General features: G+C 41.4%; 1 protein-coding gene across 2 annotated transcripts in view; it reads left to right on the forward strand.

The window, feature by feature from the left end:
- The window catches only part of DYM (dymeclin), a 334,407-nt gene that overhangs the window by 55,630 nt on the left and 263,358 nt on the right, over nt 1–15,419 (forward strand). For both annotated transcript variants that reach the window (XM_029923001.1, XM_029923002.1), the window contains exons 4-5: nt 6,080–6,173; nt 7,135–7,268. In XM_029923001.1, the coding sequence (XP_029778861.1) occupies nt 6,080–6,173; nt 7,135–7,268 (228 nt within the window). The remainder of the gene's footprint in view (nt 1–6,079; nt 6,174–7,134; nt 7,269–15,419) is intronic.

The raw sequence follows: 15,419 nt of genomic DNA on the forward strand, positions 1-15,419 counted from the left end.
GTATTCTTGATAATATTTAGTAATATTTACTTCTGTTCATGGTGCTTATGGATGCTACTAGAAGGTAGCGTTTGGTCAAGAGCAGTAAGACACATGCTTGGCTTACTTGCAGTAGTGGTAATAGACTCTGCTGGTCCACAGACTGTTTCAGCTTGTTTTGTTTCGTTTTTTTTTTTTAATTGAGGAATAGTTGACATACAATGTTACATTAACTTCAGGTGTATAATGCAGTGATTTGATCTTGATTTGACATTTGTGTACATTACAAAATACTTCCCATATTAAGTCTACTTACCATCTGTCACCACCCACAGTGATTGTAGTATTACTGACTGTATTTCTTAGGCTGCACTTTACGTGGCTGACTTGTTTTATAGTTAGAAGTTCCTCCTAATCCCCTTTACTGATTTCCTCCCTTCACCCCCGCCCTCCGCACCAAGTGGTCAGCTGCCGCTTTGTTCTCTATATTTATGAGTCTGTTTTGTTTGATTTTTTTTCTTTTTTCTTTCTTCTTTTTTCTTTCTTTTTTTTTTGATTCTATATATATGTGAAATCATATAGTTTTGATATTTCTCATACTTTTCACTTAGCACAGTACCCTCTGGGTCTATCCATTTTGTCACATATAGCAAGACTTTATTCTTATTTATGGTGGAGTAGTAGTGCCTTGTGTTTATACACCACATCTTCGTCATCCATCCGTCGATGGACACCTGGGTTGTTTCCATGTCTTGGCTATTGTAGATGCTGCTGCAGTGAACCTGGGGGTACATATATCTTTTGAAATTAGTGTTTTCATTTTCTCCTGATAAAAGCTAGAAGTAGAATTGTTGGGCCATATGGTAGTTCTATTTTTCATCTTTTGAGGAACCTCCATACTGTTTGCCACAGTGCCTGCACCAGTTTGCATTTCCACCAGCAGTGCAAGAGGGTTCCTGTTTCTCCACATCTTCACACACACTTGTTATTTCTTTCTTTTTGATTTTAGCCATTCTGAAAGATGTGAGATGGCACCTAATTGTGGTTTGGATTGCATTTCCCCGATGATGAGGGATATCAAGCATCCTTTCATGTGTCTGTTGGCCATCTGATGGTCTTCTTTGGAAAAGTGTCTGTTCAAGTCCTCAGTCTATTTTTCTTTAAACCTTTTTTTAATGTTTACTTTTGAAAGAGAGAGAGAGACAGACAGTGTGAGTGGAGGTGGGGCAGAGAGAGAGGAAGACACAGATTCTGAGCTGTCAGCACAGAGCCCAATGCAGGGCTCGAACTCACGAGCTGTGAGATCATGACCTGAGCCAAAGTCGGATGCTTAACTGACTGAGCCACCCAGATGCCCCCTTCAGCCTATTTTTTAATCAGATGTGGGTTTTTTGGTATTGAGTTGTATAAATTCTTCATATATTTGGAATACTAACTTTTTTTAAAAGAAGATTTTATTTTGAGGGCACCTGGGTTCAGTTGGTTAAGCCTCTGACTTTGGCTCTGGTCATGATCTCACGATTTGTGAGTTCGAGTCCCGCATCAGGCTCTGTGCTGGCAGCTCAGAGCCTGGAGCCTGCTTTGGATTCTTCGTCTCCCTCTCTCTCTGCCCCAACCCTGCTCACACTCTGCCTCTGTCTCTATCAAAAATAAATAAACATTAAAAAAATTTTTTTCAAAAAGATTTTATTTTTATGTAATCTCTAACCCAACATGGAGCTTGAACTTACCACCTTTAGGTCAAGAGTTGCACGGTGCACCAGCTCAGCCAGCCAGACACCCCTTGAATATTAATTTATCGAATATGTCATTTGCAGAACTCTTCTCCCTTCATTAGGATGTCTTTTTGTTCCTGGTCTCCTTTGCTGTGCAGAAGCTTTTTAGTTTGATGTGGTTTCACCTGTTTATTTTGCTCTCACTGCCCTTGCGTGAGGAGACAGATCCAAAAAATATGCCTAAGACTGAACTCCCAATGTACTGCATGTGTGTTTTTAAGAGAGTTTTATGGTTTCAGGTCTTACATGTAGGTCTTTAATCCATTGAATTTATTTTTGTATATGGTGTAAGAAAGTGGTTACTGGAGAGGAAGTCTGAAGATCTTAATTTTTTTTGTTTCTTTGTTTATTAGACTTTTTCCTTTAACCATTATGATTAAGTGTTTCTCATTATTCTTTTTTCTTTATGCTTTTGCCTGTAATTTGATGAGGGTTTTTTTTTTGTTTTTTTTTTTGTTTTTTTTACTGGCTTATTAAAGTCTTTTTAGTTCTGAAGTTTTCTTTAGTTATGGCTTGGATTTTACTTGTGTTTGAGTTTCTTCTCCCCCAACTTAGTATCCCCTGTTAACATTCAGCATAGACTGTTTTTGCTTTCTCTAGCTTTCTTTTCCTTTTTTAAAAATATAATTGTATTATTAGTATTATATTAATATACTTTTATTGTTAATCTAATTTTAATACAATTTCTTTTTTAAACATATAATTTCCTGTATTTAATCAATGTATTTTTGAGAGAGAGAGAGGATGCAAGTGAGTGAGGGGCAGAGAGAGAGGGAGAGAGAGAATCCCGCACAAGCTCTGCAGTCACTGTGGAGCTTAAAGCGGGGCTCGAACCCACCCAGTGCGGGGTCATATCATCCTTAGCTCTTTGTTTCAGTATTTTTTTAAATTAAAGTTTTTAAAAATGTTTATTCTTTTTTTTTTTTTAGGGTTTATTTAGTTTTGAGAGCGAGAGACAGAGCATGAGCTGGGGAGGAGCAGAGAGAGAGGGAGACACAGAATCAGAAGCAGGCTCGGGGCTCTGAGCTCCGAGCTGTAAAGCACAGAGCCTGATGTGGGGCTTGAACCCACGAACTGTGAGATCATGACCCGAGCCAGAGTCAGACACTTAACCAACTGAGGCACGCCGTACTTTGTTTTGGCGCACACTAGCTAGGTAATACTAATTCACACAGAGATGTGCTTGCAAACATTAACTTTCTGGGTTTTTTTTTTTTTTTAACACATTATATCCTGAAATCTCAGGATGTTCTTTCATTAAACCCCAAAGCTTGAAAGAGAAGCAGGAAATTTTTATTTCAAAATGAAACTGACAAGATTTAACATCTAATTACATACCTATTCTTGATTATAAAAACTGGACACAACCTGCCTTAACTACTGCCCGTGTTGCACTTTGCTACGCTCGCTGGGGTTCTCCGTCCGGCAGCAAGGAGCACCACCTGGGAGAGACTGGCAGAATCTCGGGTCACCCTTGACACTTGCTAGATCAGAATTTGAACTTGAAGGCACACTGCACCCTGAGAAGCACTGTTAACGTCAGCAGGCGCAGGGTGGAGGATGGGCTGCAGTATGCGCAGCAGGCTCCCCGATAATGCTGTTGCCCCTGGTCCGTGGGCCCCGCTTGGAAGAGCAAGGTGCCACCACGTTTTATCACAGTGAGAAAGTTTCCCTGTAACTCATCTTGCCTCCGGCTGTGACCAGAACACCCACCCAGCAGGCTGCCCTGAGTTAACTTGACAGTTTCTGTGCATGAAGCAGGTATGCTGTGATGGTGTGCTTATTCCCATATATGATTTTTAAAAGCATGTATGTGCATACCTGGATTTTTAACAATTCTGGAGAACTTGATCCTTTCAAATCTTTGACACATTTTCAAGCAGTTCAAATACATGCATACAGATGGCAGTAAAAGCATAAATCTCAGGTCTGCATAAAAATGAATTTTTCGGGGGCACCCGCGTGGCTCAGTCAGTTAAGCACCAACATCAGCTTAGGTCATTTCTTGCGGTTCATGGGTTCAAGTCCCACGTCGGGCTCTGTGCTGACAGCTCAGAGCCTGGTGCCTGCTTCGGATTCTGTGTTTCCCCGTCTCTGCCTCTCCCTTTTTCATGCTCTGTGTCTCTTTCTGTAAAAAATAAAATAAACATTAAAAAAAATTTTCAAATGAATTTTTCAGGCAGCATAGGCCAATGTGTTTGAATATTTGCATTCCCATTTTTCAGAATAGTTAAAAATGTTTTTCAAAAGAGAAACGAGCATTCAGAAGTCTGGAATCTCACAGTTTGAAAACCATTCGTAAAGCAAAAAGACATTTGTCACTAACATTGTTGGCTTTGGACCCAGCACTTAACCTTTCGTGGTCTCCTTGTCTTCATCAGTTAAATTAAAGGTTTTGACTAAATGGTCTCTTCCTTCTGATGAGTTTTTTTTTAAGTTTTTCTTTAAATTCCAGTTAGTTAACGTACAGTGTAGTATTAGTTTCAGATGTACAATGCTTCCGCACAACACCCGGTGCGTATCACAGGGCCCTCCTTAATCCGTCACTCATTTCCCCCACCCCCCCTTTCCCTGCTTTCCCCCTGCTCCCCATCAGCTTGCTCTCTGTAGTTACGAGCTGGTTCCTTGGTTTGCCTCTCTTGCTCTTTTTCTCCCCTTTGCTCATTTTTTTCTTAAATTCTACATAGGATATATGAAATCGGATGGTAATTGTCTTTCTCTGACTTACGTAGCTTAGCATAGTACTCTTTAGCTCTGATGGGTTCTTGAAACTTCTGCACTTCTGCGATGTATTAAGGTTAGTTATCCAGAGACTCAGTAAAACTAAGGGTGTAAATTCCAATTCAAGTCCAAAGGCCTGAGAATGTAAGAGCGAAGGGTCCTAAGTCCCTGTCCAAGGGCAGAAGGCTAACGTTTTAGCTCAAACAGTTAGCCAGAGAGAAGAGTCAGCCTTGCTCTGACATCTGTTCTGTTCAGGCCCTTAATGTATTGGATGATGCATGCCCACTTGAGAGAGGCCAGTCTGCTGTACTTGGTTGAAAATTAAAATGCAGAAACACCCTCACAGATACACCCAGAAATAAACTTAACCGCATATTTGGGCATCCTGTGGCCCAGTCAAGTTGACACATAAAATTAACCTTCATGTATGTCTTACTGTGCAGCCTGATAGAACTTTGTATTTTCATCAAGTGTGATTCCTTGATTGTAGGGGTGGGTATAGCACAGCATATTAGAGCCAAGGATTGTAACCAGTAGATAAGGATGTGTCCTTGGAGCAGTAACAACAGAGACATGAGGATCTGTGAAATGGAGGTGATATTACTGCTCATCCCATAATTGGTTTTGAGGATTCAGTGAGGTCATGTGTGTACAACACTTACTGTGGATTGGTCAGTGTATGTTGCTTGTTATTTGATGAGAAAACTGAGGTTGGATAAGAAAAGTAATTTGTCTGAGGTTTAATATTCTGTTAATTATAGGCTTGGATCTAGACACCACATCTTCTGATTCTCATTACAGTATCTGCTCAATTCTTTGGGCTAGATTTATTGAAATGCCCACCTTTAAACCTAAAAAACTTTTTGAACAAATTCTTTAAAGTTTTGTCTGATCAAAATAGCTTCTTCCTGGTCATATTGCTTTATGTGTTTGTTTATTTTTCATTAGAATGATTTATGATTATCTGAACAGAGTTTTTTTGCCTTTACAGTTTATCGTATTCTGTATGCTGGGGATCATTTTTTGAGTTTCTTTTAACATTTGGTTTTCTAAAGAGAAATATATGTGTGTGTAAATTGAGTATATATCAGTGATTCTCTCTTTTCTTTACAGTTTTGAATTCTGATATGAATTGGCTACTTTGTCCTATTGTTTCTATCATTTTCAGTTTGCAAATAATTTTTAAAAATTTTATAAAATGTTTTTTATATGTTTGAGAGAGAGAGAGAGAGAGAGAGAGAGAAAGAGAGAGTGAGCGCGCACATGTCCACACTGGGGAGAGCAGGGAGGGACAGAAGATGCAAAGCAGGCTCTGTGGTGACAGCAGAGAGCCTGATGTGAGGCTTGAACTCGCAAACTGAGAGTTCATGACCTGAGCCGCAGTCAGACACTTGACTGTCTGAGCCACCCAGGCGCCCCATGCAAATCATTTTCTGTTCAAAATTAAAACCAGTAATTTCTTTTGTTGTTAATATCCCTAATTAGATGTGAAATTGGTTGTGAGCAACTTCAGCTTGACAGCTTGGTTTTATAAATGTTTTAATATGTTCACTTTAATTTCAGTTTTTAATTTCAACTTTTTAAACCCTTATCTTCTCTTGCAGTTGTAAACAATCCACGGACAGGAAACCTTGGTGCGCTAATTAAGGTCTTCCTTTCTAGAACCAAAGAACTAAAACTTTCGGCAGAATGTCAGAAGTAAGCTGGCTGATTAAGTCATGTTCTCTTTATATTTAGGAATATGAGTATTTTTCATTTTTTGGTGGAAATAGATTATGGTCTTATGAAAGCTATAAAGGAATTCTCATCATTAAAAAGTAAAAGAGAGGTTATAATTTACTGTCCAAGTCATTGTGATGAGATTGTGAATTCTGGAATCTGTTTGATTTCAGCATTTCAGACAATCTTCAGAAATATATTCTTAAGAAGGTTAATAGTGGTGTAATTATTATGAAAAAAGGTAGTTTCCCCGCCCCCATTATTACTGCTATTCAGATCTAGTTTAAATTATGACTAAGTTTGAGTATTATTTCATTCCACATCTGTTTCCTTTCTTCCTTTGCTAGTAGAGGAAAGAAAGTTCAGATTAGATACTACCCTTTTATTTGTATTTTAATTCAAGCATAGCTAATGTAGATATTAAAATTATTTATTTGATGCATTGGAAGGTTAATCTTTTATGCCCTTAAGCACTTTTTAAAACCAGTTTTGCTTCCAAACAAATTATATTGAATCTAATTTAAATTTTTCTTGTTGAGCTCACGGTTACTAATACAAATAGCAAGTATTGTACCGGGCTGCTGGCAATGCCCCATTTAAAATTTTGGTTGTGTATTTGCGTATAACTCGTTATGTTACTCTATTGACATTCCTTTTCTTTGAACTGCCCATGTGTGGGACAAGTATGAAGTCAAGAACAAAGAGCAGTCACTCTAAGGGAAATTTTTTGTTAGGTTGACTCACTAAGTAAAATATACAGAATGAGACTTGAAGTAGATCGGAATAGAGTAACGTGTCACTAGGCATGAAAAGATAGGGACATTGCCTTTTTAATTACATATGGAACGGGCACGATGCCCGAGAAATCATGGCCTGGACAGGAGGGCTCCTGCTCCGGACGAAGTACTGGCTCAGCGCGGCCCCGGTCTTTCCTTTCCAGCCACATCTTCATCTGGCAGACGCACAACGCCTTGTTCGTTATTTGCTGTTTGCTGAAAGTGTTCATCTGCGAGACGTCAGAGGAGGAGCTGCAGCTTCATTTCACGTACGAAGAAAAGGCTCCCGGCAGTTACAGTAAGTATTGCCTCTGAAGATGTTCTCGGGAGAGCGCGTGTCACATACTGAGGAATCAAAGTATAATTCTGAAAGTTCTGTTTTCCTTCTCGTTTCATTTCTAAATGCCCTGGCACTGTCCCTCTTTTTTTTTTTTTCTCTCTCTTATATTTAAATGAACCAAAACGCTCAAAATTCTTTTTTTTTTTTTTAAATAAGGAAGCCAGCAGGATTGAAGCTTTTATTTATTTTGACTTTCATGCATATGGAAAATAAAAACCACAAATATACCTTTCAGAAAACTGGGATGTCAACTAAAGTATCATTACTCAGGGAATACGTTATTACAGGAGACAGCCAGTCAGACTTACGGCGTTTATACGTCCTGAAGACTGCTCTCATAGGACACGGCCGTCTCCGGGGCTTAGGGCCTACCTGGTCAGAAATAACGTTTAAGGGCAGGTTTATGGTGCTGAAATGTGGGGTCTTTTTCTGAAGACACCGGGAAAGGTTATCATTTTCTCCTGATATTGCTGGGTTTCTTTGGTTGTTGTTGTTGTTTTTTGGGTTTTCTTTGCTAGTAGTTAGGAGGGTCTGTAGTTTTCAAGATGGTGTTTCGTGTCTTACAGCCCGGAAAGTAGAAGGGCGGGAAGGGATTGTTACGTGAGGTCTGGGGTGTATGGGATTTTGCATCTGCCCTTCTCGCCGACTTCTTTCTGAAGGCAAAGGCAGCGTTGCTCCTGATTCTGGGTTCATTTTTCTTTTCTTTTTGTCTTTTTAAAAGAGAAAGAGAGGGTACAAGTGAGTGAAGGGCAGAGAGAGAGAAGTGGGGTCCACCCAAAGCGGGGTACAGGCTCACCCAAAGTGCAGCTCAGGCTCACCTGATGTGGGACTTGAGCTCATGAACTGTGAGGTCATGACCTGAGTCAAAGTCAGATGCTTATCAAGGGCTCAGTTTTCAAAATATGTCTCTGGGGGCGCCTAGGTGGCTTATTAGGTTAAGCATTTGATTCTTTTTTTTTTTTAATTTTTTAAAATGTTTTTTACTTATTTTTTGAGAGATAGAGAGAGACAGCATGAGCAGGAGGAGGGACAGAGAGAGAGGGAGACACAGAATCTGAAGCTGGCTCTAGGCTCTGAGCTAGCTGTCAGCACAGAGCCCAATGCAGGGCTCGAACCCATGAACTGTGAGATCACGACCTGAGCCAAAGTTGGACGCTTAACCGACTGAGCCACCCAGGCACCCCAAGCATTTGATTCTTGATTTCAGCTAAGGTCATGAGCTCATGTGTTTGTGCAGTTGAGCTCTGCATATGGCTCTGTGCTGACAGCATTGAGGGAGCCTGCTTGGGATTCTCTCTCTCTCTCTCTCTGGACTGCCCCTCCCCACGTGCGTGTGTGTGTGCGCGCGCGCACGTGCATGCTCATGCTCTCTCTCAAAAATAAACGTAAAAAACAAACAAACCAAAAAACCACGTCTTTGTTCTCTTAGACTTATTGTCTACCTAGAGGTTTTGGGGTTTAAGTTTATTATTATTTATTTTTGAGAGAGACAGAGACAGCACAAGTTGGAGAGGGGCGGCAGAGAGGCATGTCAGCACAGAGCCGGATGCGGGGCTCGAACTCATGAACTATGAAATCATGACCTGAGCCAAAATCAAGAGTCAGATACTCAACTGACTAAGCCACCCAGGCACCGCCTACCTAGAGCTTTATATGTTGATTCTGAATTTCAAGAGATAAACTCGTTCAATTTTCCACTGTGATAACCTGTATTTGTTAAACATATATTGATGTTTAAATAGTGCTTTTAATCAGAATTTTGTCTGGCAAGTGTTAGTTTTCTTATTACTAGGTTTCGTTTCTGTGGTACTGGAAGTGCCAAAGCAGCCCTAGTCAGGGAGTTGCAACCTTTCCACCTAATGTCTGGCAGCAAGAATGGAGAGCATGTTTGCCCCACGGGCCCCGAGAGCTAAGCCAACCAGGAACCTGCAAACCCAACACTGTTTTGCTTTATGTCGAAACAATTATGCATATATTGTACTGTGTTTACTTAAAAAAATTAAAACCAATTTTTCAATGTTTTATTTATTTTTGAGAGAGAGAAAGAGTACAAATGGGGGACAGGCAGAGAGAAAGGGAGACACAGAATCTGAAGCAGGTTCCAGGCTCAGAGCGGTCTGCACAGAGCCTGATGCAGGGCTTGAACTTGTGAACCACAAGATCATAACCTGAGTTGAAGTCAGATGCTTAACTGACTGAGCCACACAGGCAGCCCTAAAAACATTTTTTTTAATGTTTATTTATTTTTGAGAGAGAGTGACAGAGTGAGAGCAGGAGAGGGGCAGAGAGAGAGGAAGACACAGAATCCAAAGCAGGTTTCAAGCTCTGAGCTGTCAGCATAGAGCCCAACACAGGGGCTCCAACTCACAAATCACAAGATCATGACCAGAGCCAAAGTCAGACACTTAACCAAGTGAACCACCGAGGGCCCCTTGAGATTTCTACTTACCAGTGGTCTAGGTCCTTTTTACATTTTCTGTCAGTGTATTTTACAGTTTATAAAAGTAATAAAATTAAATGATTGCATAGAATACTGTTAAATGGTAAAAAAAAAAAAAACACATCATTATGCAGTGCCTAAAAACAGCCATTTATCAGCTCGAATGTGCGTATCTGAATGAGGTGCGTGGGAGACTGCAGGGGTAGAGACTATGCACGTGTACCGGTTGTCTGAAGGCTGAATTGACAGAAGTGGAGGACCGTCTACAAACAATTGAGCGCGGCCAGCTGTGGGATTTTCAGATTGTTGGCTTACCACACCATACAGGAGTTTTGTTCCAAATCATTGTAATGCTGCTGTGATGAAATGGATATTGCTGGCGTATTCAGTGAAGCCTTCTCTATGAGGGTAATGTGACTGTCAGTAAGCTCCCAGTTTGTAACAGAAATTTGTGACGATGTCCTACTTGAACATTTCCCCACAGGTTATGTATGATGTGGTAGTAGATGATTTGCTCTGGAGAATTTGTATCATTTTGTAACTGTAACTGTAACTCTTGGTGCTCTTCCCTGCCTTTGAGAATAGTCAAAGGGGACAAAGCTAGCCCTAGGGGACACCAGGAAACACTACAAAATTATTTCTGTTTACCCATTGCCTTCTGTGTGAGTATAGTTCCTCTTAGGATCCTGTGGTTCTTGGTATTGTCCTCCATTACCTCCGTTACCTCCTCCATTACCTTCTTTACCTCCATTGCCTCCTTTTCCCCCACCACCTCCGTTACCTCCATTACCTCCGTTGCCTCCTTTTCCTCCATTACTTCCATTTCCTCTGTTAACTCCGTTACCTCTGTTAGGTCCGTTACCTCCATTATCTCCTTTGCCTCCATTGCTTCCGTTTCCTCTGTTACTACTGTTTCCTCTGTTAACTCCGTTACCTCCATTTACTCTGTTACGTCTTTTACCTCCTCCGTTACCTTCATTACCTCCTTTACCTTCGTTACCTCCATTTCCTCCATTACCTCTGTTACCTCCTTTACCTCCTCCGTTACGTCCATTACTTCCATTTCCTCCGTTACCTCCATTACCTCCATTAGTTCTGTTACCTTCTCCATTACCTCCTCCATTACCTCCATTTCTTCCATTACCTCCATTACCTCTGTTACCTCCTCCATTGCCTCCTCCATTACCTCCATTACCTACTGTACCTCCGTTACCACCATTACCCGTTACCTCTGATACTTCTTTTACATTTTGTGTCCCCTAAACCCAGTAATTTTAGACCTTAGGGGTATGAATGTATAATTTGTTTCTGTAAACATTTTATTTCTTTATGTGTTGATGATGTTGGTTGTCAGCTTTTGTGCCTTTGATCTTAATCCTGAGGTCCCAGTTTAGAGAGGGATTTGCATTGTTGCTGGAGGGATCTAGGGCTGCATCACCTGAGGCTATTTAGGCTCCTTCAGAAGTTCTTGGCCTGATGTGACATCTCAGGTTCAGCTTCCCACCTGCAGTCTCGTGGCATGGCCTTGTACCTACTGGTGGTCATTGTCAGGGTCACCCTACCTTTAGAGTTTGTTTACTGCTCAGTGTTTTACCCTGGATTCAACCCACAGTTTGTTTGCCTGTGGTTGTGCTTTTTGGTTGGGGTGCAAGGGTCTTTAGAGATTTCCTTTACTTTCTGGAAGCCCATCAATGCACTAAAAAGTGTTATTTTAGCCAAGAACTACTTGTTTTGTACAGGAGGCCTCTTTGGAGTAACTACTCCACTAATGTTGCTGCCAGTGGAAGGCAATTATAGTTTCTTTACAAATATTTTTATGTATTTTTTAAATGAGGGAAGAAGTGGGGTGCCTGGGTGGCTCAGTCGGTTAAGTGTCTGACTTGGGTTCAGGTCATGCTGTAGTTCGTGGGTTCAAGTCCCTCATGGGGTCTGCACTGACAGCTCAGACCCTGGAGCCTGCTTCGGATTCTGTGTCTCCCTCTCTCTCTGTTCTTCCTCCACTCACATTCTGTCTCTCTCAAAAATAAATAAACATTAAAAAAATAAATGAGGGAAGAAGCCTTGGAGATTGAGAGACTGAAGAGAGAAGAAAAAAAAAAAGAGGGGGAATGAGCTGAAACGAAGCCCAGGGAAGTGGGGGCGGGTCGCTAGGACCGAGAGCACAGAGGGGGTGCTTTGGGGGAGCATACCACCTGTGCCCGGGAGCCGGTGGTGGTGTGGGCGGTGCTGAGAGGATGAGGACGTGGGTCATGTGCCAAGAGCTGGGGACACAGGAAGTGGAGCGTGGTGGCCAGTTATCATGGCTCTGCATGGAGTAAGTAGAAAAGACCCTAGAGATCTGTCAGGTCCATGGAAAAGGCTCGCTTAACCACATTTCCTTGTCATAAAATAGTTCCTACATAAATTTATTCTAAAGAATCCTATTGCTCTCAAGCAAAGTAGATTGAAACTACGCATTTATCTTTGTGTTCTTCTGAAGCCCTAAAAGAATACTGGTAAAAGGACTTTTAGGAAGTCATTAATTTATTATTAGTTTAAAGAGGAGGCAGGGGGAACACAATGTTAATAACATTTTGCAAGTTGGAAAGTGGAATAATGGTGAACTCAACTGCTCAGTGAAAGCTGAAGAAGGCTCCATGCCTTCGGAGTTGGAGAACTCCAGAGAACAGCCGGTTCTTGCCCTGACAAGGCTGAGGAATTGAACTGTCTCCGGGGGCAGACGCCCCGGAGGTGTGATGGAAAGAAGCAGTGGGATGCCCAGGTCTTCTCCCCAACCCTGCACGGTCAGGAGGCCACCTCTCCTTTAGGCCACCTGGGGAGCTCAGTCAGTTAAGTGTCCAAGTCTTAGATCAGGTCATGATCTCAGGGTCGTGAGTTCAAGCCTTGCACTGGACTCTGTGTCGGGCAGGAAGCCTATTATTAAAAAAAACACTAGAATCTATTCTCTGAGAGGCTGAACCAAGAAGGCCTTCCTTCCTGTGGGAGCTCTCTGGCCCAGCAGAGGGGTGGTCTGCTGAGAATGGGGCTAAGAGCAAAGGCCGCAAATGGAGAAGTGAGGCATCTTGACTTGGCCCCTGGGAATCCTGGCACTGGGGTCATGCCCATTGTCTCCCCTCCCCTCCAGAAGGTTGCTGCAGACTCTTCTGGAGAAAATGAACCCCAAACAGGGAACAGACCTGCAGATGTGGTTGTTCGGTTTCCCTCAATGGAACAGTGCCAAAGCCCACCCCTCCCCCACCCAGAGGCAGGCTGGGCCTCTGCCCATGGAGGTTCCACGGGCACTGGTTTCCTTCTGACAGGCGACTGGGGAGCCGGGGGTCCTGAGCAGTTGACAAAATCTTCCAACTTGTGAGAGATCAAAACAAGAAAAAGACAATCAAAGATAGAATTTTTGTGGAAGTTAAATAAATAATCCATAATCCTACCTTTCTAATATAACCACTCTCCTTTTCATTCTCCTCTGGTTGAAAACCTTTTTGAGACTCTTTGGGAGTGCCTTCAGAATCCATGACATAGTCCTGTAACTAAATGCAGTGGAGGTAAATCTCCCCCCTTTGAAACTAGTTCTGCATTTTTTTCAGGCAGCTGAGCTGCTTTGGCTCCTGTGGCAGCAGGATTTCACTGTTCTCTTCTCTTTGCTTGAGCTAGTCCCTAGGGCGTGAGGCAGGCTGTAGCTCAAGAGGTAAACCTGAAATTGTGCAGTGGGGAGGGGAGTTCTTTCTGTTTGTTTTATTTTTGTCTTAGTATAAAACTTAACAGTTTGATTTCATTAATTGAGTAATGCAAAAAACTAAGTAGACCAATTGCTGGAAAAAGGACTCAAGAAAGCATGGATTTATTCTTTTGACATATTTAGCATGTAAGATTTGCAGTCTGTCTTTGCAGAAAGATAAAAGTGCTTCCAGGACCTCCTGAATTGTTCTTCACCTTATATTAGATAGTACTGTTCAGTGATATTTCTCTCTTTTCTCTCTCTTTTCTGTTATCAGTGGAATAGAATCATTAAATGTTACTAATAGGCTTGCTTTCTGATTTCAAACTATATCACAAAGTTATAGTAATTGAAACAGTGTGGTTTGACATTAAAGCAGATACACATCAATGGAACAGAATTGAGAGCCCAAAATAAACCCACACATACATGATCATTTATTTTGTGACAAAGGTACCAAAAATATACAACAGAGAAAGGGTGGTCTTTTCAGTAAACAGTGCTGGGAAATTTGGACAGCCACATGCAGAAGAATGAAACTGGCAATCCCTATAAAATAACACCAGAATCTTCACAGAGCTAGAACCAACAATCCTAAAATTTGTATGGAACCAGAAAAGACCCTGAATAGCCAAAGCAATCTTGAAAAAGAAAACTGAAGCTGGAGGTTTTACAGTCCCAGACTTCAAGCGGTGTTACAAAGCTGAAATCATGAAGACAGTATGCTACTGACATAAAAACAGACACTCAGATCAGTGGACAGAGTAGTGAACCTAGAAATGGACCCACAAACATATGGCCAACTAACCCTTGATAAAGCATGAAAGTATATCCAATGGAATAAAGACAGTTTCTTTAGCAAATGTTGCTGGGAAAGCTGGACAGCAACATGCAGAAAAATGAACCTGGACCACTTTCTCACACCATACAAAAAAGTAAACTCAAAATAGATGAAAGACCTAACTGTAGGACAGGAAGCCATCAAAATCATAGAGGAGAAAGCAGGCAAGAACCTCTTTGACCTTGGCCACAACAACTTCTTACTCAACACGTGTCTGAAGGCAAGGGAAACAAAAGCAAAAATGGACTGTTGGGACCTCATCAAAATAAAAAGCTTCTGCACAGCGAAGGAAACAATCAGCAAAACTAAAAGGCAACCAATGGAATGGGAGAAGTTATTTGCAAATGACATATAAGATAAAGGGTTAGTATCCAAAATCTATAAAGAACTTATTGAACTTAACACCCAAAAGACAAATAATCCAGTGAAGAAATGGAAAAAAGACATAAATAGACACTTCTCCGAAGAAGACACCCAGATGGCCAGTCAACACATGAAAAAATGCTCAACATCACTCATTATCAGGGAACTACAAATCAAAACCACAATGAGATACCAACTCACACCTATTAGAATGGCTAACATTAACAACTCAGGCAACAATAGATGTTGGCGAGAATGCAGAGTAAAAGGAACCCTTTTCCACTGCTGGTGAAAGTGCAAACTAGGGCAACAACTCTGGAAAACAGTATGGAGGTTCCTCAAAAAATTAAAAATAGAACTATCCTACAACCCAGCAATTGCACTACCAGGTATTTATCCAAGAGATACAGGTGTGCTGTTTTAAAGGGGCACATGCATCCCAATATTTATAGCAGCACTGTCAACAGTAGCCAAAGTATGGAAGGAGCCCAAATGTCCATTGATGGTTGAATGGATTAAGAAGATGTGGTGTGTGTGTGTGTATATATATGTGCATATATATATGTATACAATGGAATATATGTAATGGAGAAAGGGCACCCTCCTACACTGTTGGTGGGAGTATAAACTGGTACAACTGCTCTGGAAAACAGTGTGGAGGTTCCTCAAAAAACTATCAGTAGAACTCCCTTGTGACCCAGCAATAGCACTGCTGGGGATTTACCCAAGGGATACAGAAGTGCTGATGCATAG

This window comes from Suricata suricatta, chromosome 14, assembly GCF_006229205.1.
Source record: "Suricata suricatta isolate VVHF042 chromosome 14, meerkat_22Aug2017_6uvM2_HiC, whole genome shotgun sequence".
Classification (NCBI taxonomy): Eukaryota; Metazoa; Chordata; class Mammalia; order Carnivora; family Herpestidae; genus Suricata; species Suricata suricatta.